Here is a 24,858-nt window from a genome sequence, read left to right as displayed (position 1 = left end):
GGGCCCACAAGACAGAGCAATGAAGCAAACTAATCCAATACAACTGGTGTTTTTGTAAGAGTAAGAGGGGCACCTGATTGGCTCAGTCGGTGGAGCACGTGACTGCTGATCTCACGGTTCTGAGTTTGAGCCCCACACTGTGGTATAGAGAATACTTAGAAATAAAATCTTAAAAGAATAAGAGATTAGGATACAGACAGATGCACAGAGGAAAGAGCAGGTGAGGACACAGGAAGAAGACAGTCACCTGCAAGCCAAGGAGAGACCTCAGGAGAAACCAGCTGGCAGAGCCTTGAATGATCCCTGACTTCCTGCCCCACAACTGTGAGACTTTAAGCTTCTGTAATCTAAGCTCCCCTACCTCGGATTCATTTTTTTTTCTTTTTTAAAGATTTTATTTATTTATTTGACAGAAAGAGACACAGCAAGAGAGGGAACACAAGCAAGGGGAGTGGAGAGAGAGAAGCAGGCTTCCCGCAGAGCGGGGAGCCTGATGCTGGGCTTGATCCCAGGACCCTGGGATCATGACCTGAGCCAAAGGCAGATGCTTAACGACTGAACCACCCAGGCACCCTGTCCGATACTTTTTTATGGCAGTCCTAGCAAACTAGTGTACTGAGAAAAAGAAAACAAAGGGTCTGAAATATACCAAGTGGTGATAACTCATGGAGTAAGATATCAGGAAAGGTGAAGTTAGAGACAGAAGAGAAAAACTGAATCTTTAGGGGGAAGCCTAGAGATGTTTCGAGGTAGCCAGGAAGCTCAGGGAGATCACACCTGATGGTTTTAGTTCTTTAATGAGACAGGAAAAAAGGCAGTACTCCTGACCAGACTGTACGGTATTGAAAGGGAAGCAGCAGCCATTTCCTTTAGTAACAAGGACAGCATCTTGCATATAATAGGTAATTGATAAATCTTTGTATACCTAGATTGAATTCTAAACTTTTGGACTGGTGAATAAATGCCAGCAGCGATTAATATCAACTGGATTGTTGGATGGAAACTAAAAATAAAGGCATGAATCTGGAGATTACATCTCTTTACCTGTACATTCTTTGTAAATCAGATGCTAAGACTCCAATGTCCACATATTTGCCACATTTGTTACTGGTGAGGTACTACAACAGAAAATAAGACAAACATTCAACACTATTTTAAACTCAGTGATTTTAATCAGAGATTGAGCTATTCAAACATTTATGCTTTAATGTAAACTCTTCATTATTAAGTGTATCAGAAACAAAAAAAATCACTACATAATTATCAAGCCTGGAATCAGAGAATTTAACATTATTAGTCACTATGATAGCACAGTACCAATAACTAGAATAGCTATAAGGTAATAAGTGAGGGCTTATTACACTCTAAATTCCCAAATACCCCAGAACAAAGCACTAGGCTCACAAGGGCATGAAGGGCTATTTAAGTCTGAGGGAGCATCGTAATATTTGCCACCTGTCCAATACTTCAGGAACTGCTAGCCAGAGACAACTAATGGTTTCAATATTAAATCACTTTTTGATGATGTCAGATCTTTGCAAAACTGGATTTTCAGCAGTTGCTGTAAGTAAATCCCTTGCAAAATTTAACGTGGAATCAGGTATGAGAATGTCAGAGTCAATCTGACCCAAAGGGCACACAAACCCCACTCACGTATGATTATTTAAGAACACAACCATATTAATTTTCCTATTTTTATAAATCACTTATTTCAAAAAGCTACTAAGTTACTTGGATTAAATAGTCAGGAAGTGCTTGAATCTAACTGTTTAATAAACAGACCCAGCAGGTATTACTTGGCCTGGAGGCACCAGGAAAAACTCCCAAGAAACTGAGGGCTCCGTGCACCTGCTGCAGGCCTCTAACTCATTCTTCTAGCAGCACTCACATTCTTCTAGCAGCACTCACAGCAGCACCATGAGAGCAGTTGGTCTCCCCCACTTTATGGATGGGAAAGTCTGAGAGACTTTACAAGGCCACTTACTTACTTGGCAGCATGTAAATTCCAGGGCCAGATTTCAAACCCAGAATGTCCGCCCACTTCCAAGTTTCCATGCCTGCTGCTCATCCAGTCAAGGCATGCCTGACTTCAGACAGCAGTGTCTTCTCAAGAATCCCTAACACAGGATAATGGTCTCGGCATAAGTGCCTCCAGTGACAAGAGACCAGGTGATCCTCTATGTGTGAATAAATGTATCTACATATACACACACGAATATATAGACACAAGTGTGTACACATGTACAAAACTTTAAGATACAACAGAAACTCGCCATGGTTACCCCTACAGAAATGAAGATGAAGGGATTCTTTCTTTCCTTTTATGCATTTCTGACCCTTCTATTTTAAACCACAAGAACCTATTGCTTTCATAATGAGTCAAAGCAAAAGCAATAAAGAAAAATGGATAATGTGAAATGGTGAAGAGCTGCGTAAGGGCCACTGGATTCAGCCATTAGGAATCACTGTTGAGACACCTGTTGAACGCAGCAAAGCAGCCAGTGGTGGGAACATCCAGAGGCAGCTGTGAGTTGTGGGAATGAAGGTCCTGTGCCTGGCATGTCTGAGGTCAGTGTGGTGACAACAGTGAAAGTAAGGGTGATGGCAGAAGGACACAGGACAAAAAAGTAGACAGGGGCCAGACTACATCACATTCTTTACGATGGGTTTTTCTTTAGATACTCTGGGAGCCCATCGAAGGGGTTTTCTGAGCAGAGCCCTGCCAAGCTCCTCTTGAAAGGACCTCCCTGGCTGCCCTGCAAAGAACAGACCTGAGGTAGAACTAGGAGAGATCAAACCGGTCTAGGCTACGATGGCTGGAAGTACAGTGGGGTAGGAGTGGCCGGGTTTGCAGTATATTTTGATGGTAAAGCCGAATAAATTGCTGATTAATTGGTTACAGAAAGCAAAACAAAGGAGTAGTAATGGTTGTTAAGGGTTTTGGCCCTTACAACTGGATGGATGGTAGTGTCATTTACTGAAACAGAAAACAATAGGAAAGGACAGGTTTGGAGGAAAATATCAAAATATTCACTATGGATATGATGTGGGAGATACCCATCAGACATTCAAGAGGAAATGTTGAGTAGGCAGACGGTTATTCAAGATAAAATCCACACTAGACACATGAGTCTTGGAACTATACAGACAGTACTTAATGTGAATACATAGGGCATCTGGGTGGCTCAGTCAGTGAGGCATCTCCCTTAGGCTCGGGTCATGATCCCCAAGTTCCAGGATCCATCCCCAAGTCGGGATCTCTGCTAGCGGGAGGTCTGCTGCTCCCTCTCACTCTGTCCCCTGCCCCCACAACTCATGCTCTCTCTCTCAAATAAGTAAAATATTAAAAAATTAAAATTAAAAATTAAATGTACATATACTTTCAATATGAGTCTGTTTATATACTCATATATTTATATTTAATTTTATGTTTATAGTAATTTTAGTGAATGTATAGAAAACATATAGATAGTACTTAAAGATTTTACACTGGAAGAGACCACCTAGGAAGTAGGTGAGAGGAATATGAATCTAGAGAAACAGCGCAGGAGCTCAGGGCACTTCCAACACTTAAGAGTTTGGCAGGAAGAGACCCATCCCAAAAGGGAACTACAGCACTAGCGAAGCAAAAGGGAAAGAAAAATATAGCTCCCAGACTACGGAGTGCTGAGAAATTTCTCCCTCCTCCTAAGACTGCTGGCAGACTGTGCCACTCACTGCAAAACATTTACTACACACCGCTTTCTACAGATGAGTATGAAAATGAAAAACCCGTAGGCAAGAGCCTATTACAACGTCTGATCCATGCCAAGCACCCACCCCCGTCCCGGCTCCTCCTGGACTGCACCTGTCCCCTCGCCAGCTACTCCCGGGCTGCACCCTCCGCCGTCCTCGCTCCTTCCAGGCTACACTCGCCCCCATCCCGTCTCCTCCCGGGCTGCACACGCCCGGACCCCAGCTCCTCGAAGGCTACACCCGCCCCCGTCCCGTCTCCTCCCGGGCTGCACACGCCCCTTCCCTGTCTCCTCCCGGCCTGGACCCACTCCTCCGTTTCCACAGGCGCTGCACCCACCCCCGTCCCGTCTCTCCCGCGCTGCGCCCGCTCCTTCTCCGTCTCCACGGGTGCTGAACCGACCCAGTTCCGACTCCTCCCGATCTGCATCCGCGCCTTCCCCGTCTCCTCCCGGCCTGCACCCGCTCCTTCTCTATCTCCTCTCGGGCTGCACCCGCTCCTTCTCCGTCTCCACAGACGCTACACCCGCCCCCTTCCCGTCTCCTCCGGGGCTGCACGCGCCCTTTCCCCGACTCCGTGGGCGCTGCATCCGCTCCCGTCCCGTCCCCTCGCTGGCTCTTCCCCTCGCTGGCTGCACTCGCCCCTTCCCCGTCTCCTCAGGCGCCGCACCCGCCGGGACCCCGGCTCCCCGCAGTTCCGCGCGGCGGAAGGGGGGCCGACGCACCGCCCAGGACCCGGGTCGTGACAGGCAGCCGGTCCACCCTGTCCTGGAAGCCGCCGAGAAGAGGCCGCGCACAGTATCCACCTGCACGACTCGCTGCTTCAGCCTGTTGTCCACGAACCTCGCGGGTCGTGGCTTCATCGCACGCGTCAGGGTAGCCCCAGCTAGGCGGCCCGCTCCACGGGGACCGGGGTCCTCGCAGGGCTGCCCACGACGATCGCCGGGCCGCCCTCTCCGCCTGCGCCCGCCAGCGCCCGCTCGCCCGCCGTTCACGCCGTCCCGCAGGTCCTGTCCCACTGCCAGTGAGGAAGACGCCCCCGAGAACAACGACACCTGCCAACCCCAGGGACTTTCTGGGAGTCATATTTTGCAGGCTTGTCCAGAGGGCCCTGGATGACAAGGACCCCTTTTGAACACGCTCAACTTTATTGTTCCCCGCTTTGCGGACACGCCTGCGCCCGGCCGCGGCCCGCACTTTTCCTGCTGCGTGGCTCCGCTTGGGTTCTGGGTCAGGTTCCAGTCACACCCTGCTCCGTGCAAAGTTAGTGTGGGCCGGAATCGTAATGAACCCCAAACCTAGAGACCTCCAGGACGATGAAGGAGGGGTAAAAGCACGGCGCCACCTAGCTCCGCAGGGAGGCCGCACCTGGGCGCCGGGTGCAGGCAGGTGCACGCAGATGTGCGCATGTGACCACAGCGTCTGCAACTTTCGGAAACCTTGTCATCTTGCGTGATTTTCCGCCGCTGGTTTGTGGAGCGCGTCCAGCGCAGGACTACAGCTAGACCTAGAAGCTGCCCAGAATTCTGGTAAAGGTCCTTATTTGCAAGTGAAGCGTTATTATGCAGTTAAGACATAAATAACGGGACGGTTAACACAGAGTTACTGGCTTTCGTTTCAGTGTGCTTGCTTGGTTCACAGTGTTTTAAAAGATTCCCATTTGAGGTCTCCCTGGCTTCCTGGCTTATGACTGATGAGGGAACAGAAGGCTGGCTGAGGACAAAGCAAAAGCTGCAGCCTTCCCCCACTCCCACTCCTAGGTGGCACCTATGTGACATTCTTTAGGAATCTTCCAACATCTTAATGTTAATAGCTTGCTGAAAAGGGAAAAAACGACCTTGGCAATGGCCAGGCCTCTGGTATCCAGTATCTTGTAAGTCCTCTTTAGCATATGAAAGTTCTACTGAAACCTCCCTTTTCCTTACCTCCCCAGCCCTGTGGTACTTAACCTGCCTCCTCTCATAACCCCAGGGCAACAACGCTCTCTGCCCACGTCCTGTCCCCATGTTTTAATAAACCACTATTTTGCACCAAAGATAATTCTTTCTTGGTCATTGGTTCCATACTTCACTCCATCGAACCTCACCTATGTTCTAAAACTTCATCATGACAACAGTGTTTATTAAGGTTGGGGGTGGAGGAAGGTGGAATTAGATGCTGTAAGATATTAATACATTAACCTTCTCCTTATTCTGGATGATGTGATGAGGGAACAGAAGGCTTGCTGAGGACAAAGGACAAGCTGACACCCTGCAAAGTCCACCCCCCCACACACACCACACACAAACTCCTGGGTGGGACCGGTGGGACATTACTCCAGGAGGTTCCCAACTGTCTTCATGTTAATGCCCTGGTGGAGGGAAAAACAACCTTACATAGACAGTGGTTAAGGTCTCTGGTAACCTGTGAGTCTTTAACATATGAAAATCCTTTTGAAACCTCCCTTTGTTTTAGTTACCTCCCCCAACTCCCAAGTATATGAATAGTCACTCCTCACAACTCTGCAGCAACTCTTTCTGCCCACGGGGCTTGTCCCCATGACGAAGTTTTAGAATATAAGAAAGAATTCTTAAGACGTTTCTGGTGCAGGGACGCCTGGGTGGCTCAGTTGGTTAAGCAGCTGCCTTCGGCTCAGGTCATGATCCCAGCATTCTGGGATCGAGTCCCACATCGGGCTCCTTGCTCAGCAGGGAGCCTGCTTCTCCCTCTGCCTCTGCCTGCCACTCTGTCTGCCTGTGCTCGCTCTCTCTCCCTCTCTCTCTCTCTGACAAATAAATAAATAAAATCTTAAAAAAAAAAAAGAAGACGTTTCTGGTGCAAAAAAGTGACTTACTAAAGCACGGGGACAGGACCCATGGACAGGAAGAGTTGCTGCCCTGGGGTTGTGAGGGTGGCAGGTTGTAAACAATGGGGCTGGAGGAGGTAAGGAAAAAGGGAGACCATTCTATTTTGTAGGACCGTTTTGCACATCCGTGTGACTTCGATATTAAGTAAGGGGATGCTATTTAGGGAATCATTGTTAAGTGATCATACCATTTAAAAACAGATCGTGTCCATCTTTGCTTTAAATTGGGAGATTAGGGGTGCCTGGGTGGGTCAGTGGGTTAAAGCCTCTGCTTTCGGCTCAGGTCATGATCCCAGGGCCCTGGGATTGAACTCTGCATCGGGGGTCTCTCTGCTCGCTGGGGTGCCCGCTTCCTCCTCTCTCTCTCTCTCTCTCTCTGCCTGTCGCTCTGCTTACTTGTGATCTCTCTCTGTCAAATAAATAAAATCTTAAAAAAAAAAATAAAAATAGGGGCGCCTGGATGGCTCAGTGGGTTAAAGCCTCTGCCTTCGGTTCAGGTCATGGTCTCGGGGTCCTGGGATAGAGCCCCACATCAGGCTCTCTGCTCAGCAGGGAGCCTGCTTTCTTTTCTATCTGCCTGCCTCTCTGCCTACTTGTGATCTCTCTCTCTCTCTATCAAATAAATAAATAAATAAATATTTTAAAAATGATAAATAAAAATAAAAATAAATTGAGGAGATTAGCTGGAGTAGTGATGGTTTTAGTAATGCGTCCATGAATCCAGCCAAATCCTAAGGTGCAGCGACCTATCCACCCTGGAGGAAGCCAGGGCCGCAGGTTAGTTCCACATATCCAGTGGGTTCCGTTTGGATCTGGCCATCTGATGCCAGGTCGCCTCACCCAATCTGTAGCAAACCAGTCAGTAGCCCGGAGTACTATTATTTGGGAACATGCTTTTAATGATAGCCATCCTAGATGTCTTGTGTTATTTGCCCAAGTATCATATGTATGATTTCTTTGTTCCCAGCATGAAACTGCCTTTTGACTGAGCTCTCCAATAGTGGTTGTGAGCCACAAACATGTATCCCAGATTTGATATATGCCATCCTCAGTAAGGTTTTGTAGCTTAGGCCCTGGTTGGTGAGTATTAATTTGTGGGCATATAAGGACAGTTAGGACTTTAATAGTTCAAGAGTATGAAAAAGTTTAGTTATGTCCTGGTGAACTCCATGTCTTACTGATCACGGGCCAGAAGAAACTTCTTGATTAGTGATAGATTTATCCTGATACATACAGTCTCCATATATTATTTCTGAAATATAATCCTGTAGAGAGTGCCAATCAGTGCCCTGTAAAGGGGAAACACACCAGGGTAATCCATACATACTTGACATAGGCAAAATTCCACATATCCAACAATGCGTTTGATTTTGTAGTTCAGCATACTGCTGTGCCCACTGTAGAAAGGAATTGTCAGTTAAGATAGGTGAAAGGAAGATAAAGAGAACATATACAACCTTTATTTTTGTTTGAAGAGCTGTTGGAGGTCTTCTATGGGTTCACAGGAGTAAGAAGTAAGAAGTTGGAGGTCTTCTATGGGTTCACAGGAGTAAGGAGTAATAGTTTGCTCACTGGGTTCCTATGAAGGAGGTACAGGTTTTATTCTAGATACATGGACCCATGACGGGTATTCTTCTAGCTTTACCACAGTGGGAGTACATAGTATGACCCGATATGGACCTTTCCATTTTGGATTTAGGTTTTCTGCTGTAGCCAACTTCCAATCTTTTAAATAAACCATGTCTCCAGGATTTACATGGGGTGGGTTTTCAGTTATAGTTAAATCAGGTTTTGGGAGTATATGATTAGTATATTCGTTGAGTAACTTATGAATTAAACCAGCTTCCAGTGAATAATTTAACAAAGCATTATAATCTTCAGCTAATAACAGATCTATAGAAAGAAATGGTTTTCCATATAATAACTCAAAAGGGCTGAGTCCTAGAGGTTGTTTTGAAGCAGTTCTTATCCTGAGAAGTCCTATTGTAACCCAGTTTTCCTGGGTTTCTAGACTAAGGTTAGCAAGATGGAATTTTAAAGTGTGATTAGTTTTTTCTACTTTCCCAGAGGATTGTGGATGCCAGACTGAATGCAAGAAATACTTAATGTTTAAGGCTGGGGCTATTTGTTGAGTTATTTGAGCAGTAGAAGTAGGACCACTGTCACTTTGAAGAGATTGAGGAAGGCCAAATCTAGGGATAATTTCTCACAACAAAATCTTAGTTCCATCTTCAACTCTTTCGGTTTCACAGGGAAAGGCCTCGACCCATCCAGTGAAGGTGTCAACAAACACTAATAGAAACTTATAGCCTTTGCAAGGCAGCATCTGTGTGAAATCAAGTTGCCAGTCCTCTCCTGGATAGGATCCATGCCTTTGGACTGGTTTTAAAAGAGGGGGAGGGCAAGCTGCACCTTCCGGATTTACTCGGGCACAGATAATACAGGATCGGCAGACCTATTTTGTTGTGACTGTCAAATTTACTCCATCAAACGTATTTTTAATTAAATGTTTTAAAGCATCTTTGCCCAAGTGAGTAGCCTGGTGTAGGCCCTGTATTACCTTCCATTGACTTTTTTGGGTTATAAAAATTTTTCCCTCATTGTTAACAAGGCAGTCCTGTGTAGTTTTAGTATATCCTCACTCCTGAGCTATGTGAATTTCTTGGTCTGAATAGACTGGACTTATGGATTCCATTGGAGTTAAGACTGGTATAAGTCTTAATATCTGTTTACCTTTTGCTGCCTCTTTGGCTGCATGGTCTGCTAAATTGTTTCCTTTAGATTCTGTTTTTTTTTTTTTTTAAGATTTTATTTATTTATTTGACAGACAGAGATCACAAGTAGGCAGAGAGGCAGGCAGAGAGAGAGGAGGAAGCATAGATTCTAACATCATATCCTTTTGATGTCCTTTGAGGTGAATTACGACTACCTCCTTGGGCAGATGTACAGCCTCAAGAAGGGTCATGATTTCAGGCCCATATTTGATTGGGGAGTTATGGCTTGATAGCAATCCCCTTTCCTTCCAAATAACTCCATGAGCATGTAGTACCAGAAAGGCATATTTGGAGTCAGTATAAATGTTAATTTTTAGACCTTTTGCCAATTAAAGAGCACGAGTGAGTGCTATTATTTCAGCTTTTTGGGCAGAAGTATTTATTGGAAGGGGTTTTGCCTCAATAGGTTTAATCAGACTAACTATACCATATACAGCCCTTTTTTCTCCCTTATCCATGAAGCTACTGCCATCAGTAAAACAATTATCATCTGTGTTTTTAATGGAGGAGTCTTTTAAGTCTGGCCTGCTAGAATAGACAAGATCAATGCTCTCTGAACAGTTACATTCTATAGAGGTACGATGGTCAGGTCCAGGCTTGAGAGTAGCTGGGTTTAAAGTTTGACATGTTTTAAGTATTACTTCGGGTGTATCTAAAAGCATAGCCTGGTATCTAGTAAGGTAGCCTCCCATCATCTGTTGGTGGCCCTTGGTCTCTAAGACACTCCGGAACTGATGCAAAGTTGTTATAGTCAGGGACTGTCCCATAGTGAGCTTTGAGGCTATTTCTACCAGGAGGGCTATGGCAGCCACCGCTCCAAGACAAGCCGGCCACCCTTGGGCTACAATGTCAAGTGACTTTGAAAAATAGCCCACCAGGGGTGCCTGGGTGTCTCAGTGGGTTAAGCTGCTGCCTTCAGCTCAGGTCATGATCTCAGGGTCCTGGGATTGAGTCCCGAGTCAGGCTCTCTACTCAGCAGGGAGCCCGCTTCCCTCTCTTTCTCTCTCTCTCTCTGCCTGCCTCTCTGTCTACTTGTGATCTCTTTCTGTCAAATAAATAAATAAAATCTTTAAAAAAAAAAATAGCCCACCAGTCTTGCTTCATTTCCTGATTTTTGGGTGAGAACTCCCAAGGCTTGGCTGTGCTTTTCTGCTTCGTATAGAGTGAAAGGTTTTTCTAAATTTGGTAACGCCACAGTTGGAGCTGACAGGAGTTTAGCTTTTAATGTTTGAAAGACCGTCTGCTGAGCTTTAGTCCGGAGCAAAGATTCCTCATTGGGACCTTTAACAAAAATCATACAATGGTTTGGCTAAGAGTGCAAATCCAGTAATCCATAGGTGGCAAAAACCTGCCGTACCTAGAAAAGTACAGAGTTGTTTTTTTTTTTTTTTTTTAAGATTTTATTTATTTATTTGACAGACCGAGATTACAAGTAGGCAGAGAGGCAGGCAGAGAGAGAGGAGGAAGCAGGATTCCCACTGAGCAGAGAGCCCAATGCGGGGCTCAATCCCAGGACTCCGGAATCACTACCCGAACTGAAGGCAGAGGCTTTAACCCACTGAGCCACCCAAGCACCCCCAGAGTTGTTTTTTTGTAGTTGGAGGCTCAAGATCCAATATAGCCTTTTTTTCTATCAGTAGATAGAATACAGTGACCTGGTGTCAGTTCATATCCTAAATAGTGTACTTTTTGTTGAGATATTTGTGCCTTTTTAGGGAATACACGATACCCTCTATCTGACAAAAAATTAAGTAAAGTTATAGAATTTTTATCAGATGTCTCCTTCATGGGACTACAGATTAGAATATCATCTACATATTGAATTATTGTCCCCTCAGACAAGGATATATCACGGAGATCTTTGGTAAGTGAAGCTCCAAATAGGTGAGGAGTGTTTTTAAATCCTTGTAGCAAGGCTGTCCAGGTTCATTGAGCAGCCTGTGGGCTTGAAGGTGAAGTCCATTCAAAAGCAAATAGTGGCTGTGTTTCCTCACTTAGTGGGTTGCAAAAACAGGCATCTTTTCAGTCAAGTACTATAAACCAGTTGGCATTACCAGGGACATGGGTGAGAATGGTATGCGGATTTGGCACTAAGGGTTGAATAGGCGTTACTGCTTCATTTATAGCTCTTAAGTCTTGTACTATCCGATATTCCCCATTTGGCTTTTTTAGTGGTAAAACTGGGGTGTTATGAGGAGATTGATAAGGCTTTAAAATACCTTGTCTCAGAAACTTATCAATAAGTGGTGGCAACCCAGCTTTGGCCTCAGGTTTTAAGGGGATTTTTTTTTTAGAGGTATATCGGTTGGGTCTTTTAAGGTCACCTTGACGGATCAGGCTGTAAGAGCCTATCCTGAAATATCACAATCCCAGACCTGTGGATTTACTTCCTTCCAGACATTGGAAGTGACAGTTGGGTATAGTTCTAGCTCTCCAGATGTTAAATAGAAGAGGCCATCCCCCTCTATAGGAAGAGCAAATTGGCTACCCAGTTTATACATTCTCATCCAAGTAATGGAGTGAGACAAGACAAAGGACTAGAAAAACAAGTGACCAACTGACTTTTGTATTTATAGGTGAAGGACCTTGTCTGACAGGATGTTTTAGTTTCCTCTTCTATGCCAACAACTTTAAGGTTAGAAAGGCAAGTAGGGCTGGAGTGCTGAATAAGGACAGAGAAAGGGGCTCCTGTGTCTGTAAGAACATTGATATTTACCTCCCAGACCCAGAGTAACCCGGGGCTCAGTCATCTTGATGTCAGAGGGAGCTGGACCAGCCTCAGGGCCCCGTCATGCCAGCTCCTCCAGCTTCAACTCTCAGGCAGGGAAGTGAGTTCCTGTCTTCCTCTCTCTCTGGAGATGAGGACAGTCTCTCTTCCAACATCCTGCTTCTTTACAGACAGGACACGGCCCTAGTGGAGAGCACGTGTTTGGACAGTCTTTGCTCCAGTGTCCGAGCTGGCCACATGTATAGCATGGGGACTTACCTAGTTTTCTGTCTGTTACTGGCTTTTTTTTTTTTTTTCCCCCGGTTAGTCTGGTGCCGTGGGAAAACCACAATAGCAGCTGCCATTATTTTTAAGCCTGTATCTTACCCTGCCGTTTAGTTCTCTGGTCCTTTTCTTGCCTTAAGGTCATATCTCTGTTATTAAAGACTTCGGTTGCTACTTCTAGTAGGTGCTGGATGGGAGTTTGAGGACCTAAAGCCATTTTAGTTAGTTTTCAGCAGATGTCAGGTGCCAGCTGGCTTATAAAGTGCATGTTTAGTATGGTTACTCCCTCAGGTGAGGCTGGGTCCAAATTTCTGTATTTCCGGATAGCCTCTACCGATTGTCCCTGAAATAGAGCTGGATTTTCATCAGTTCCTTGTGTAACTTCCTGAAGTTCATCAAAGTTTAGAGGTTTAGAAAATCCTTTTTTCATTCCTTCTATTAAACAAGTGATCATATGGTCCTGTTTTTCTCTCCCTGGACTATCCTCTCGGCAGTTCCAGTGTGGTTTGGTGCCAGGGACAGCAGCACCCCCAGCTGGGGAATGTTCCTCTCGTTGCCAGCTCATCAGCGAACTCCTGTGCTCCCTCCCAAATTCGTTTCTTTTACTCAGAGGGGCAACAACAAGTTAAAATGATACATATATCCTTCCAGGTCAAATCACACATAATAGATTCTTCTTGAAAGCCTTCAATAAATTGAGAAGGACTTTTAGAATGTCATCGTAATTGTGGTTTTACCTGACCCAGGTCTGCCATGGAGAATGGGACATGGACCCTAATTGTGCCCACTTCTCCATTCCTGCTGCAAATCCTAAGAGGATGCATCCCACACTTAGATGGAGCTCCTGGAAGAGAGGGAGTCCTGCTCCTAGTATGTCCACCTGGGCTGGGAGCCAGAGGGGTCTTGGGGTTTATAAGCAGGAGGGTTAGCAACAGAGCCAGTGTTCTCTTTCTTTAGACTGGCTGACAATTCCTCCAACATCCCAGGTTTATTAAAAGGAATCTGTCTATTTAGATAGTCATCATCCAGTATATCTGGGGAGGGGGCTTCTGTTAGACACACTCTACAAGAGGTCTGCAGGCCCAGACCCCAATTTAGGGCCATAAAAGCTTGGATGTATAGGACTTTAGTCCATTTGCCCTTCTCCCTGCAAAAGAGGTCTAACTGACAGATTGACTTGAAACTTAATGTCCCATTCATGGGCCACTTTTCCTCGTCTCCTAAGGAGTACTGAGGCCATTCAATGTTATAGAAGAAGATCATTTTTTTCTTTCTTAAATCTTGCAATCTGAATTGATTCCAGTGGGTTAAAAGGGATCCCAAGGGAGAATCCTTGGAAACAGAAGAAGAGGATCCCATGTTCCTAGAAAAGTAAAGAAGGTCCATTACCAAAATCCCCCCCAAGTCCTGGTTGGCATCTCATGCAGTATATGTCAGACATTCCAGGTGTTGAAAGTGACCGGAGGCATCTCTCAATAAAAATTGCTATTGATCACCATTCTACCTTCCCATGAAGGCATTCCTGCTGTAAAAGGCCCTGAAAGGGTGCTGGCATCCCTCCTCTTCCCCATTGCATCCTAGGCTACAGATGGGTGCCTGGTGAATGGACTAAGATACTGTGCCATCCTATAGTCTGGAAGTTGTGTTACTGCCCTGCCATTTTTAACCCATGGGAAATACTAGAGAAGTTTTACAAGGGGAAATTACTGAATTCTGGAGCTCTAAGTACTTAGTAGAGGACACTGACAAGAAACAGTAAAGATTGAAATCTGTCATGGTCTAAGCAACATTCCAATACATGTGGTCCTTACAGCCAACGTCCCTAGGAAGCGGTTCCTGGTTTGGTTTTAATTCAATTGGGTACTGGTTTCAGCGGGCTCCCAGTGGAGGTCCAGCGGCCAGAAGATGCTAGACCAGGGATGTGGAGGAGATCACATTAGATCAATCAGGAAGGAAACTTCACCCAGAAGTCTTAAGATTGGCAGCCATCTGGTGACTTAGGTGGCTGTCCCATGCCCAAGACAGACAAGTTTGTATAAGAAGAGGAACAGAGAGAGGGCATCGAGTTTTTGGGTCTTATTACCATTCCGACCAGGGTACTAACTTCCAGCCGAAGCGCAGACTTTGTCCTCCCCATACAGTAGCCACGGGCTAGAAGATTACAGCCTGAGCAATCAGCATGAAAGTGTTCCAATAAGACCAATAAGACCATACTCTTTGAAGGGCTCCTGAAATGAGAGTCAAAGAAGAGGAGAGAAAGTACTTGCCAATTTTGCACCAAAGTCCAGAGTCCAGATGTAAAGACTCAAAGCCCCACGTTGGGCAACAAATGATGAAGTTTTAGAATGTAGTAAGGTCCAGAGCTGACAGCCAAGAAAGAATTCTTAAGATGTCTCTGGTGCAAAAAGGTGATTTATTAAAGCACGGGACAGGACCTGTGGGCAGGAAGAGTTGCTGCCCTGGGGTTGTGAGGGGTGGCAGGTTATATACCATGGGGTTGGGAGAGGTAAGGAAAAAGGGAGGTTTCAGTAGAACTTTCATATGCCAAAAAAGACCTACAAGACACAGGATACCAGAGGCCTTGCCATTGTCAAGGTCATTTTTCCCTTCTTAGCAAGGTATTAACATTAAGATAGCTGGGAGATTCCTAAAGAATGTCACATAGGTGCCACCCCGGAGTGGGGTGGGGGAACGTTGCAGGGTGTCAGCTTTTGCTTTGTCCTCAGCCAGCCTTCTGTTCCTTCAGCATCCATGCTTTAATAAAATCACCTTTCTGCGCCAAAGATGTCTCAAGAATTCTTTCTTGGTTTTTGGCTCCAGACTTCACCCCATATAACCTCACCTATATTCCAAAACCACAGCAAGGAAACCACAGGCTTCTTTTTTCCTCAGAGTTCTGATCACTTCACTGCCCTTTTCAAATGGTTCTTACCTGTACATTGAATATATATTCTCCCTCTAATATTCAAAACTTTGGTTCATTTGGCTCCAGCTTCATCTACTTCCCTGCATTTACTGGGTCAGTCCTGAAGGCCTGCTGGGTCATAGGTGCTGGTCCCAGCCGGGAAGAAACAAATCCCTGCTTTTAGGAGGCATCCAGTTCTCCTGGAAGGTAATACTTACAGCACTTTGCTTTTACTGACATTCCTCTTATCTACAGTGCCTTTCCTGGCCAGTCTGTGACTTCTGTAGAATCCTATCTAGCCATCTACCTTTTGCCTTTCTTGATATTTCCCTTTGTTAAAATCTCCACCCATGGAATGAATATTCAGCAAAAATGTATTGAGTGCTTACCAGTTTCAGTCCCTGCCCTGTTATTGAGTCTTGGGAGGCAGAGCAAAAGAATTCTTACTTTTTATAACATCTTTTTTTTGTTAGATTAGGTATGTACTTGATTATATTGAATTTAGCAAAGATTTCCTAGAGTAAATAGCATAGAGTCAATGCTTAATAACTGTTTAAATGTAATTTAATTGTGAGCATGCAAAATGTAAGAATAAAAAGGGGCTGACAGGGCCAGCAGCATCACAACATATCTGAAGCAGCATACTTTGCTGGTCTGTAATTTGTCACAGAACACTATCTACATTTTCCATGGGCTTCATGGGTGTGTGACCTGTGCCTTCGCCAAGACCTCAGTTCTTAGAAGATCCCACCCTTGGTTTAATGGTCTGCTGTGGCCACCTTGACATTCTTTTTTCTTTTTTCCCCAAGTTTAGACGAATGGGGGTCATCAGGGTCTTTGCCCTAAGATTATCAAAGTCATATGTCCGATCTAAGAATCTCTAGTGTCGAATGGGAGCATGGTAAGAGGGCCAGAAAAGGGGCCTCACTTATGAACCCCAAGGAAAAGAAAGTATACAGCACCCATATAAACCAGTCCTTGCTTCTCCCTATGGTTTATCTGTGTTATGGGTTACAAACGTATTTTTTTTTTTTTTTTAATATTTTGCTTAGGGCACCTGGGTAGCTCAGTTGGTTGGGTGACTGCCTCTGGTTCAGGTCATGATCCTGGACTCCAGAGTCCCATGTCAGGCTCCCTGCTTAGTGGGGAGCCTGCTTCTCCCTCTGACCCTCCCCTCTGTCGTGCTCTCTCTCTCTCTCTCAAAAAAATAAATAAATTTTTAATATGTTTTTTTAAATAACTATTTTGCTTAATGCAATAGTATGCACAAGTGTTTCATCATGAAAAACACTGAACATTTTAAATATGTCATATGAAATGCACTATCTTCAGTAGTTGTTTTTATTGACAATATTCATGCCAACTTGAATTTTATTAAGAAATTTAATACCCTGGGCACCTGGGAGGCTCAGTCAGTTAAGTGTCTGCCTTGGCTCAGGTCATGATCTCAGGGTCCTGCTTCTCCCTCATCTCCCCCTTCATCCTCTCTGTCACTATTTCTGTCTCAAATAAATAAACAAAATCTTTAAAAAAAAAAAAAGAAAGAAATTTAACTCCCTGACACTGTAGAATTTTCTTTGTTTTTAATTTTTTTATATTAGCATGTATTATTTGTTTCAGGGGTATATAGAATTTCAAACTTGTTCTTTTTTTTTTTTAAGATTTTATTTATTTATTTGACAGACAGAGATGACAAATAGGCAGAGAGGCAGGCAGAGAGAGGGGGGAGGGAAGCAGGCTCCCTGCTGAGCAGAGAGCCAGATACTGGGCTGGATCCCAGGAGCCTGAGATCATGACGAGCCAAAGACAGAGGCCCAACCCACTGAGCCTCCCAGGAGCTCAAAACTTGTTCTTTTTAAAAAATTTTGTGTGGCTGTCAAAGAAAGGTATTACTTTATTTATTTATTTATTTATTTATTATTATGTTTTAAGATATTAAAGACTTTATTTATTTATTTAACAGAGAGAGAGAGAGAGAGAGAGAGAGAGATAGCAAGAGAGGGAACACAAGCAGGGGGAGTGGCAGAGAGAGAAGCAGGCTTCCTGCTGAGCAGGGAGCCTGATGCAGGGCTCAAACCTGGACCCTGGGATCATGACCTGAGCTGAAGGCAGATGCTTAATGACTGAGCCACCCAGGCATCCTGAAATGTATTACTGTTAATAAATAAAGTATTCCTCATTGTTCTGAATCAAAGGATTTCTTTCTCTTTTTTTTTTTCTTTTCTTGCCACATAAAGTTTCCACTTTGAAATTCTTAATACTTTTTGAAGAAGTGGACCTTTATTTTAATTTTGCATTGGGCAAAATTTGCAAACTATGCGACCCATACAGACCTTAAGTACTTTCCAGAACGCCAGCTTCTCAAGGGCAAACAGTATGTTTTTCATCTCTTTCCCCTATCAAGGGCAGCAGGCAGTAATTGAAAGTAAGTTAATACTAGGTATCAGTAATGATGTGCCTGAACATTTTCAGCTGGAATTACTTTTAGTAATTACTGCCCTGAAGACAAATTTCCAACAAGTCCAGTGTTCAGTTTGTACCCTTCCATACATCCAGACCAAAAAGATGACTGACTATGTAAAAAAAAGATGAGTGCTTGCGTCTGTCTAGAACTTCCCACAATAATGGAAACGTCCTCTGGTCTGTAATGGCGCAACCCCACCTAGTGGTACATTTCACCTTCTGTTCTTCACACCTTTGCCCTCCCCGACTTGATCTCACGGACAAACAGGTTCGGGCTGATTGTGTTTATAGTTTGGGTGATCTAGTCCTGACTCTGAATAGTCCCGATTTTTACCTCTTGATTCAGCATAGCTATTTATTAACAGTGTAGTAATTTGTGGAAATACATGAAAATCACCCAAATGAGAACGGGCAAAGACTATTCAGAGCTCACAATAGCAAGGGTGGCCGTCACCGTAACGTTCTGGCAGAGGCTCAAAGGCAGGCAGACCAGTGGCTGAGATTTGCGGCTGGAACAGAGGCAGCTTCTGGGGGGCTCTGGCTGGAGGCTGTTGGCCCCAGGGAAGCTGCGGGACTGCTAACTAGAAGGAGGGCATCCTGTGTAACTAGTCTGGTGAGTGGTTTTGGATTTCTCTGGCTGGTCCTGAAATGGGAAGTGGGGACCAAAACCAGGGAAGGTGTCAGTTATTAATGGAGTCCTGGCCATCTGGGGCCAGTTGATACAGGATTCATTGTTTGGCCTCCCGGAATGTTTGCTGGAGTAACGGTTTGATGTTCTATGAGCCTGGGACTTGTAGGTAGCAGGCTGGCTTCCTGAGACGGATGCTGCTGAGTGTAAGTCAGAGCTCTGTTTCTAGATAGGCTCAGGCTGTTGTTCATCTGTGTATTGTGTTTCTTACCTTGATCTCTCAGAAGGGTTCAGTCTGGGCAATAAAGGATGTGGTCACCCCATGTAAAACAGGGGCAGGGAGAAAAGGAGAGAGAGTGTGCAGGGCACAGATTTCCTACCCAGGTTCACAAGGGAGGTTGCCTGCTTGCTGGAAGCCAGAGACTGAGTCCGTGTCCTTGTTTTCTAAGGTTTGGGGGGAAAAAGCTTTGATTTATTTTATCTGGTTAAAGCTCATAATTCTGTTCAATAAGAAGGTGGGTCCTCCTTTGAGATGTTTGCCTCATTCATGTCCCTGATTTTAAATAGAATGAAAATAAGATTTCGAGCTGGGATTTTATGCCTTAAGTCTACAAATGTTTATTGTCTACTCTATGTCAGGTCTGTGCTACCTTGAGAGGGTGACAATCAGATACGGATCTGGAGCTTATTAATGTTCTGATGAGAGGGGCTGGCCATAGGCTGGCAAAACAATAAATCTATAATTAGAATAATGAGAATTAACGAGGACTTCACAGCCCTTGGAGTAGTCCCTTTCATAAGAAGGTGTTTGTTGGAGGAACATGGTGAAGAAAATAATCAGGGTCCTGGTATGGAATAACAGAGGGAGCCTGCCTCCATCCATCCCAGGGGTCAGAAGAAGACTTTCTGAGAACATTATATTTAGGAACCTTGAGGTCAACAGGGACTGGTTTTGTCAGAGGAGAGTTTCCAAAGGTAGGGAGGGTGTGCAAAGGCCCTGAAGCCTTTGACCTGTTCAAGGAACAGAGAGAAATAAACTTCTTTCTTGTTTAAATCACCATCATTAGAGGTTTCTGTTGTTCACAACCAACATTATTTGGAGCAATTGTAGGTTATTTGAAGAAATTTCGAGAGCTGAGTCTAAGATTAATGGGAAAGAGCGAATGGCTGAGAAGAGCCCAACAATTCTTGAATGAGAACTCAGCACATCACTCTTTCTTTAAAAACTCTGTTGAGGAACACCTGAGTGGCTCAGTCGGGTAAGTGTCTACCAGTTCAGGTCAGGATCCCAAGGTCCTGGGATTGAGTCCCTCATTGGATTCCCTGCTCAGTGGGGAGTCTGCTTCTCCTGCTCCCTCTGTGCTCTCCCTCTCTCTCTCTCTAAGTAAATACATCTTTTAAAAAAGCTCTATTGAGGGGTCAAATGTATCTGATTTAAGTGTACAATTCAGTGATTTTTGAAAATTAAGGTAATTTTACATAACAAAATATTCACCATTTTTAACTATTTTGCAGTGTGAAATTGAGTGGTGCTCCGTATGTTTGCCAGAGCTGTGCACGCGTCACCACCATGTAGTTCGAGAACATTCTTCTCAGCCCAAGAAGAAAGCCATGCCACTGAGCAGTCCCTGGAAACCATGAAGCTTCTGTGTGTCTCTACAGATTTGCTTGAACAAAAATCCCCCACTTCTCCTTCAGCCCAGCCTCTGGAAACCACCATTCCACTTTCTGTTTCTATGTGTCTGATTACTACAGATACTTCATATCAATGGAATCATACAGTATTTATCTTTTTGTGGCTGGCTTGTTTCAATTTAGTGTCATGTCTTCAAGGTTCATCCATGTTATGGGATGTGACAGGGTTTCCTCCTTTTTAGAGGCCACAAATATTCCACTTTCTTTACATATCACATTTTTTAATCCCTTCATCCCATCAGTGGAAATGTGGGTTGCTCCCACCTCCCTGCTCTCTTGAACAATACTGCAGTGATCATGGGTGTGCCAATATCTCTTTGAGATATTGCTTTCAATTCTGTGAAGAGATACCCAGAAGTGGGATTGCTGGATCATGTAGTAAACCTACTTTTACTTTTTCTGAGGCATTCCATACTTTTTTTTCATAGCAGCTGCACCATTCTGCATTCCCGTCAACAGAGCATGGAGGTTCCAATTTTTCACATCATTGCCAACACTTATTATTTTCTTGTTTTTGTTTTTTGGGTTTTTTGTTTCTGATAGTGCTAACCTACTGGGTATGAGATAATATCTCATTATGGTTTTGATTTGCCTTGGTTTGTTAGTTAATAGTGTGGAGCATACTTTTATCTGCTTGTTTGCTATTTGTATGTCTTCTTTGGAAAAATATCTGTTTGATTCCTTGCCAGTTTTGTAATCAGGTTATTTTTATTGTTGTTGTTGTTGTTGTTGAATTGTAGGAATTCTTTATGTATTCTTGTTAAACCTGTACAGATGTAGAATTTCAGAGCTTCTCCCATTCCATGGGTTGCCTTTCTGCTCTGTCAGCTGTTTCCATGGATGCACAGGAGTTTTGTTTTGTTTTTAAAGATTTTATTTATTTATTTGACAGACAGAGATTACAAGTAGAGAGGCAGGCAGAGAAAGGGGAAGGGAAGCAGGACCCCCGCTGAGCAGAGAGAGCCTCGGGGCTCGATCCCATCCTGGGATCAGGACCAGAGCCGAAGGCAGAGGCTTAACCCACTGAGCCACCCAAGCACCCCTGCACAGGAGTTTTTAAGTTTCATGTGGTTCCATCTGTTTTTGCTTTTGTTGTCTGTGCATTGGTGTCATATGCAAGAAATCATTATCAAATCCAACGTAATGGAGCTTTCCTGCATATTTTCTTATGGGAGTTCTGCATTTTTCTTTTACTTTTAAGGACAATTTTCTGGATATAGAATTCTTTGTTTGCGACTTTGTTCTGTTTTGTTTTCTTCTTCTAGCACTTTGATTCTGTTACCCCAGTATCTTTGGGTCTCCAGGGTTTCTCGTAAGAAATCAACTTTAATCTCATTGAGATTTTGACTCTAATCTTATTGAGATGCATGAGTAGTTACTTCTCTCTTTTGCTTTCAAAATTCCATCTTTGACTTTAAATAGTTTGATTATATTGTGTCTTGGTGTGGCTCTCTTTTGAGTTTTCCTACTTAGCATTTACTGAGCATGTTGAATGTGTAGATTCATGTACATAGTGGTCATTATTTTTTTCAAATATTCTTCCTGTTCCTTTCTCTCTCTCCTTTTCTGGCACATATGTTGGCATTTAATAGTGTCCCACAGGTTTCATAGGGTCTGACCATTATTCTTTGTTTTTCCTTTCTTCCTCTTAGACTATGTCATTTCAACTAGTCTATCTTCAAGTTTGCTGATTATTTTTCCGCCTGCTCAAATCTACTGTTGACACTCCACTGTGAATTTTTCATTCTAACTCCTTAAATCCTACACAGTAGTGTGCCCCCTTCCTGGGGTTTTTTCTTTATTGTTTTTTTTTTAAGATTTTATTTATTTATTTGACAGACAGAGATCACAACTAGGCAGAGAGGCAGGCAGAGAGAGAGGAAGGGAAGCAGGCTCCCCGCCGAGAAGAAAGCCCCATGCAGGGCTCCATCCCAAGACCCTGGGATCAGGACCTGAGCCGAAGGCAGAGGCTTTAACCCACTGAGCCACCCAGGCACCCCTGTTTTTGGTTTTTTTAAGAGAGGTAGGGGAAGGCACAAAGAGAGAATCTCAAGCAGGTGCCATGCCCAGCGCAGAGCCACATGGGGGGCTCATGGCTTGGAGCTAAATCTCACAACTCTGAAATCATGACCTGAACTGAAATCAAGAGTCAGACACTTAACCAAGGGAGCCACCCAGGTGCCCCAGCCTCTGGAGTTCTTATATTCAGGCTTGTCCACACTGAGCCTCCAACTTCTTGATAGTTACTGTGCAGGTTTTCCTGCCCCAGTGCTGGTTCCTGGAGTTTTCAGCCTTGGTAAGTTGTGATTTTATCAGTCTGTCTGTCTCACCTATTTGGAGCAGTGACCTCACATCTCTGACAGATCTAAGATTTTTCAGTGTGCCTGGCTTTTTGATTGTTGTTAGGACCCAGTGGTAATCTCCAAGCTCTCCTTATAAGCCAGACTGGAAGCCAAAATAGTTCAATTTGGACTTTTATTTATTTTTTATTTTTTAAAAGATTTTATTTATTTATTTGAGAGAGAGCATGAGAGGGGAGAAAGTCAGAGGGAGAAGCAGACTCTCCAAGGAGCAGAGAGCCTGATGTGGGACTCTATCCCAGGACCCTGAGATCATGACCTGAGCCGAAGGCAGAGGTTTAACCCACTGAACCACCCAGGCGTCCCCAATTTGGACTTTTAAAATAGAACCTATAGGGACGCCTGGGTGGCTCAGTGGGTTAAGCTGCTGCCTTCGGCTCGGGTCATGATTCCAGCATCCTGGGATTGAGTCCCACATCGGGCTCCTTGCTCTGTAGGGAGTCTGCTCCTCCCTCTGCCTCTGCCTGCTACTCTGTCTGCCTGTGCGCTCTCTCTCTCTCTCTCTCTCTCTGACAAATAAATAAATAAAATCTTTTTAAAAAATTAAAAAAATAAAATAAAATAGAACCTATATTTTCAGGTCCCTGCTCAGTGGGGAGCCTGCTTACCCCTCTCCCTCTGCTGTTCCCCCTGTTTGTGGTCTCTCTGTCAAATAAATAAATAAAATCTTAAAAATAAATAAATAAAATAAAAATACAACCTATATTTTATTTTTTAAAAGTATTTATTTATTTGACAGAGAGAGACACAGCAAGAGAGGGAACACAAGCACTTTTGGTTTAAAATATAGGTTGGGGGCCCCTGGGTGGCTCAGTGGATTAAACCCTCTGCCTTCGGCTCAGGTGATGATCCCAGGGTCCTGGGATCGAGCCCCTCATCGGGCTCTCTGCTCAGCAGGGAGCCTGCTTCCTCCTCTCTCTGCCTGACTCTCTGCCTACTTGTGATCACTGTCTGTCAAATAAATAAAAAAAATCTTAAAAAAAATAAAATATAGGTTGTATTTTGGGGCACCTGGGTGGCTCAGTCAGGTCATAATCCCTGGGTTCTGGGATGGAGCCCTGCATCAGGCTGCCTATGCGGTGGGAAGCCTATTTCTCCCTCTCCTGTTTCCCCTGCTTGTGTTGTCTTTCTTGCTGTGTCTCTGTCTGTCAAATAAATAAGTAAAATATTAAAAAACATTTAAACCAAAAGTGTTGATCTCTCTCTTTCGCACATAGGTGCATGCACACAGACACGCACACAGATACACACACACATACCCTACTTACTGTTTTTTAACCCTGATCAACATCCTTCTCTCAAATTTTACTTTCCCCATGGTTTTGACATTGCAATCATGTTTTGAGTTTTCAAGTAGGATGAGAAAAAGCCTATCTTAATTAAAACTGGTAACTCTAACCTTGATGGTGGTACCAGCTTTTTTTTATTTAGTCAGGATAAAACAACAATTAAAGAATATGGGATAGCTTGTATTTCCTGCTCCAACGTGAGAGGAATGGGAGATGAGGTTTATGTTTTTAAGAAAATCTGCAGGGGCGCCTGGGTGGCTCAGTGGGTTAAAGCCTCTGCCTTTGGCTCAGGTCATGATTTTGAGGTCCTGGGATTGAGCCCCGAAACTCAGGGTCCTGGGATTGGGCCCCACATCGGGCTGTCTGCTCAGCAGGGAGCCTGCTTCCCCCCACCCCACCTCCTGCCTCTCTGCCTACTTGTGATCTCTGTCTGTCAAATAAATAAATAAAACCTTTTTTAAAAATCTGCAATAATTTTAATGAAATCTCTCCTTACCGTCAGTATAGGTCATTCATTTGGCAAACATTTCTGAAACACCAGCTATTTACAGGATGGAAGGTGCTAGGGGCACAAATACTAATAAGATTTGTTTCTTTTTTTGCAGTCCAAGGCATGGCTGGCTGGGCATGTCAAGGAGTGTTCTGTGAGCTCTCTGGAGAGGTGTGGACAAGGTGCAGTAGGAGTGTAGTAATAACTGGTGTATAGATAAACTGTTACCTGTCTGCCTGGCTTTAACCTATGGACCCTTAATGTTCCTATGAATTTATGCCGTGTCAGGCAAATCCTGTTGGTTTGCCTTCATACTAATTCCCCTAGTCATCTTCTTCTCTCCTAAGTGGTCTCCTTGCAAACTTGTCCCCCTTTCATACATTTAGTGCACCAAACAGAAGGATGTTTTTAGAATGTAAATCAGAACAAGGTACTTTTTTGTTTTTTTAAGATTTTACTTATTTATTTGAGAGAGAGGGAGAGAGAGAGACAGTACATGTGAATGAGCAAACATGAGCTGGGGGAGTGGTGGAGGAAGAGAGGCAGACTCCCCGCTGAGCAGCCCCCCCCACCCCCTCCCCCCCACTCTCCTCCAACTCAGGGCTCAATCGGAGGACGGATATTGTGACCTGAGCCAAAGACAGATGCTTAACCGACTAAGCCACCCAGGTGCCCCTATACCAAG

The 24,858-nt window shown here is 44.3% G+C and overlaps 1 protein-coding gene and 2 long non-coding RNA genes across 9 annotated transcripts in view; 1 reads left to right on the top strand and 2 right to left on the bottom strand.

The window, feature by feature from the left end:
- Nucleotides 1-4,677, bottom strand: part of NVL (nuclear VCP like) — a 102,173-nt gene extending 97,496 nt beyond the window's left edge. For 4 of the 7 annotated variants that reach the window (XM_047703797.1, XM_047703802.1, XM_047703801.1 and 1 more), the window contains exons 1-2: nt 4,539-4,677; nt 1,045-1,118 (exon numbers count right to left, since the gene is read on the bottom strand). In XM_047703797.1, coding sequence (XP_047559753.1) covers nt 1,045-1,118; nt 4,539-4,595 — 131 coding nt within the window. In that variant the 5' untranslated portion in view covers nt 4,596-4,677. Of the gene's footprint in view, nt 1-1,044; nt 1,119-1,984; nt 2,106-4,457 lie in introns of those variants that run through there. The other 3 variants (XM_047703796.1, XM_047703799.1, XM_047703800.1) reach the window with 3 other exon arrangements.
- Nucleotides 4,678-4,699: 22 nt separating this feature from the next.
- LOC125085459 (uncharacterized) lies at nt 4,700-21,929 on the top strand. The gene is made up of 3 exons (XR_007122939.1): nt 4,700-5,267; nt 13,090-13,213; nt 19,855-21,929. It is a non-coding gene; the product is annotated as an uncharacterized LOC125085459 (long non-coding RNA).
- Nucleotides 7,258-11,849, bottom strand: LOC125085458 (uncharacterized). The gene is made up of 3 exons (XR_007122938.1): nt 11,840-11,849; nt 11,571-11,575; nt 7,258-7,412 (listed from the first exon to the last, which is right to left on the bottom strand). It is a non-coding gene; the product is annotated as an uncharacterized LOC125085458 (long non-coding RNA).
- Nucleotides 21,930-24,858: the final 2,929 nt, after the last annotated feature.

The sequence above is a fragment of the Lutra lutra genome, chromosome 15, assembly GCF_902655055.1.
Source record: "Lutra lutra chromosome 15, mLutLut1.2, whole genome shotgun sequence".
Taxonomy (NCBI): domain Eukaryota; kingdom Metazoa; phylum Chordata; class Mammalia; order Carnivora; family Mustelidae; genus Lutra; species Lutra lutra.
The sequence above is the reverse complement of the archived record's forward strand: the minus strand, read 5'-3'. Positions and strand labels throughout refer to the sequence as shown.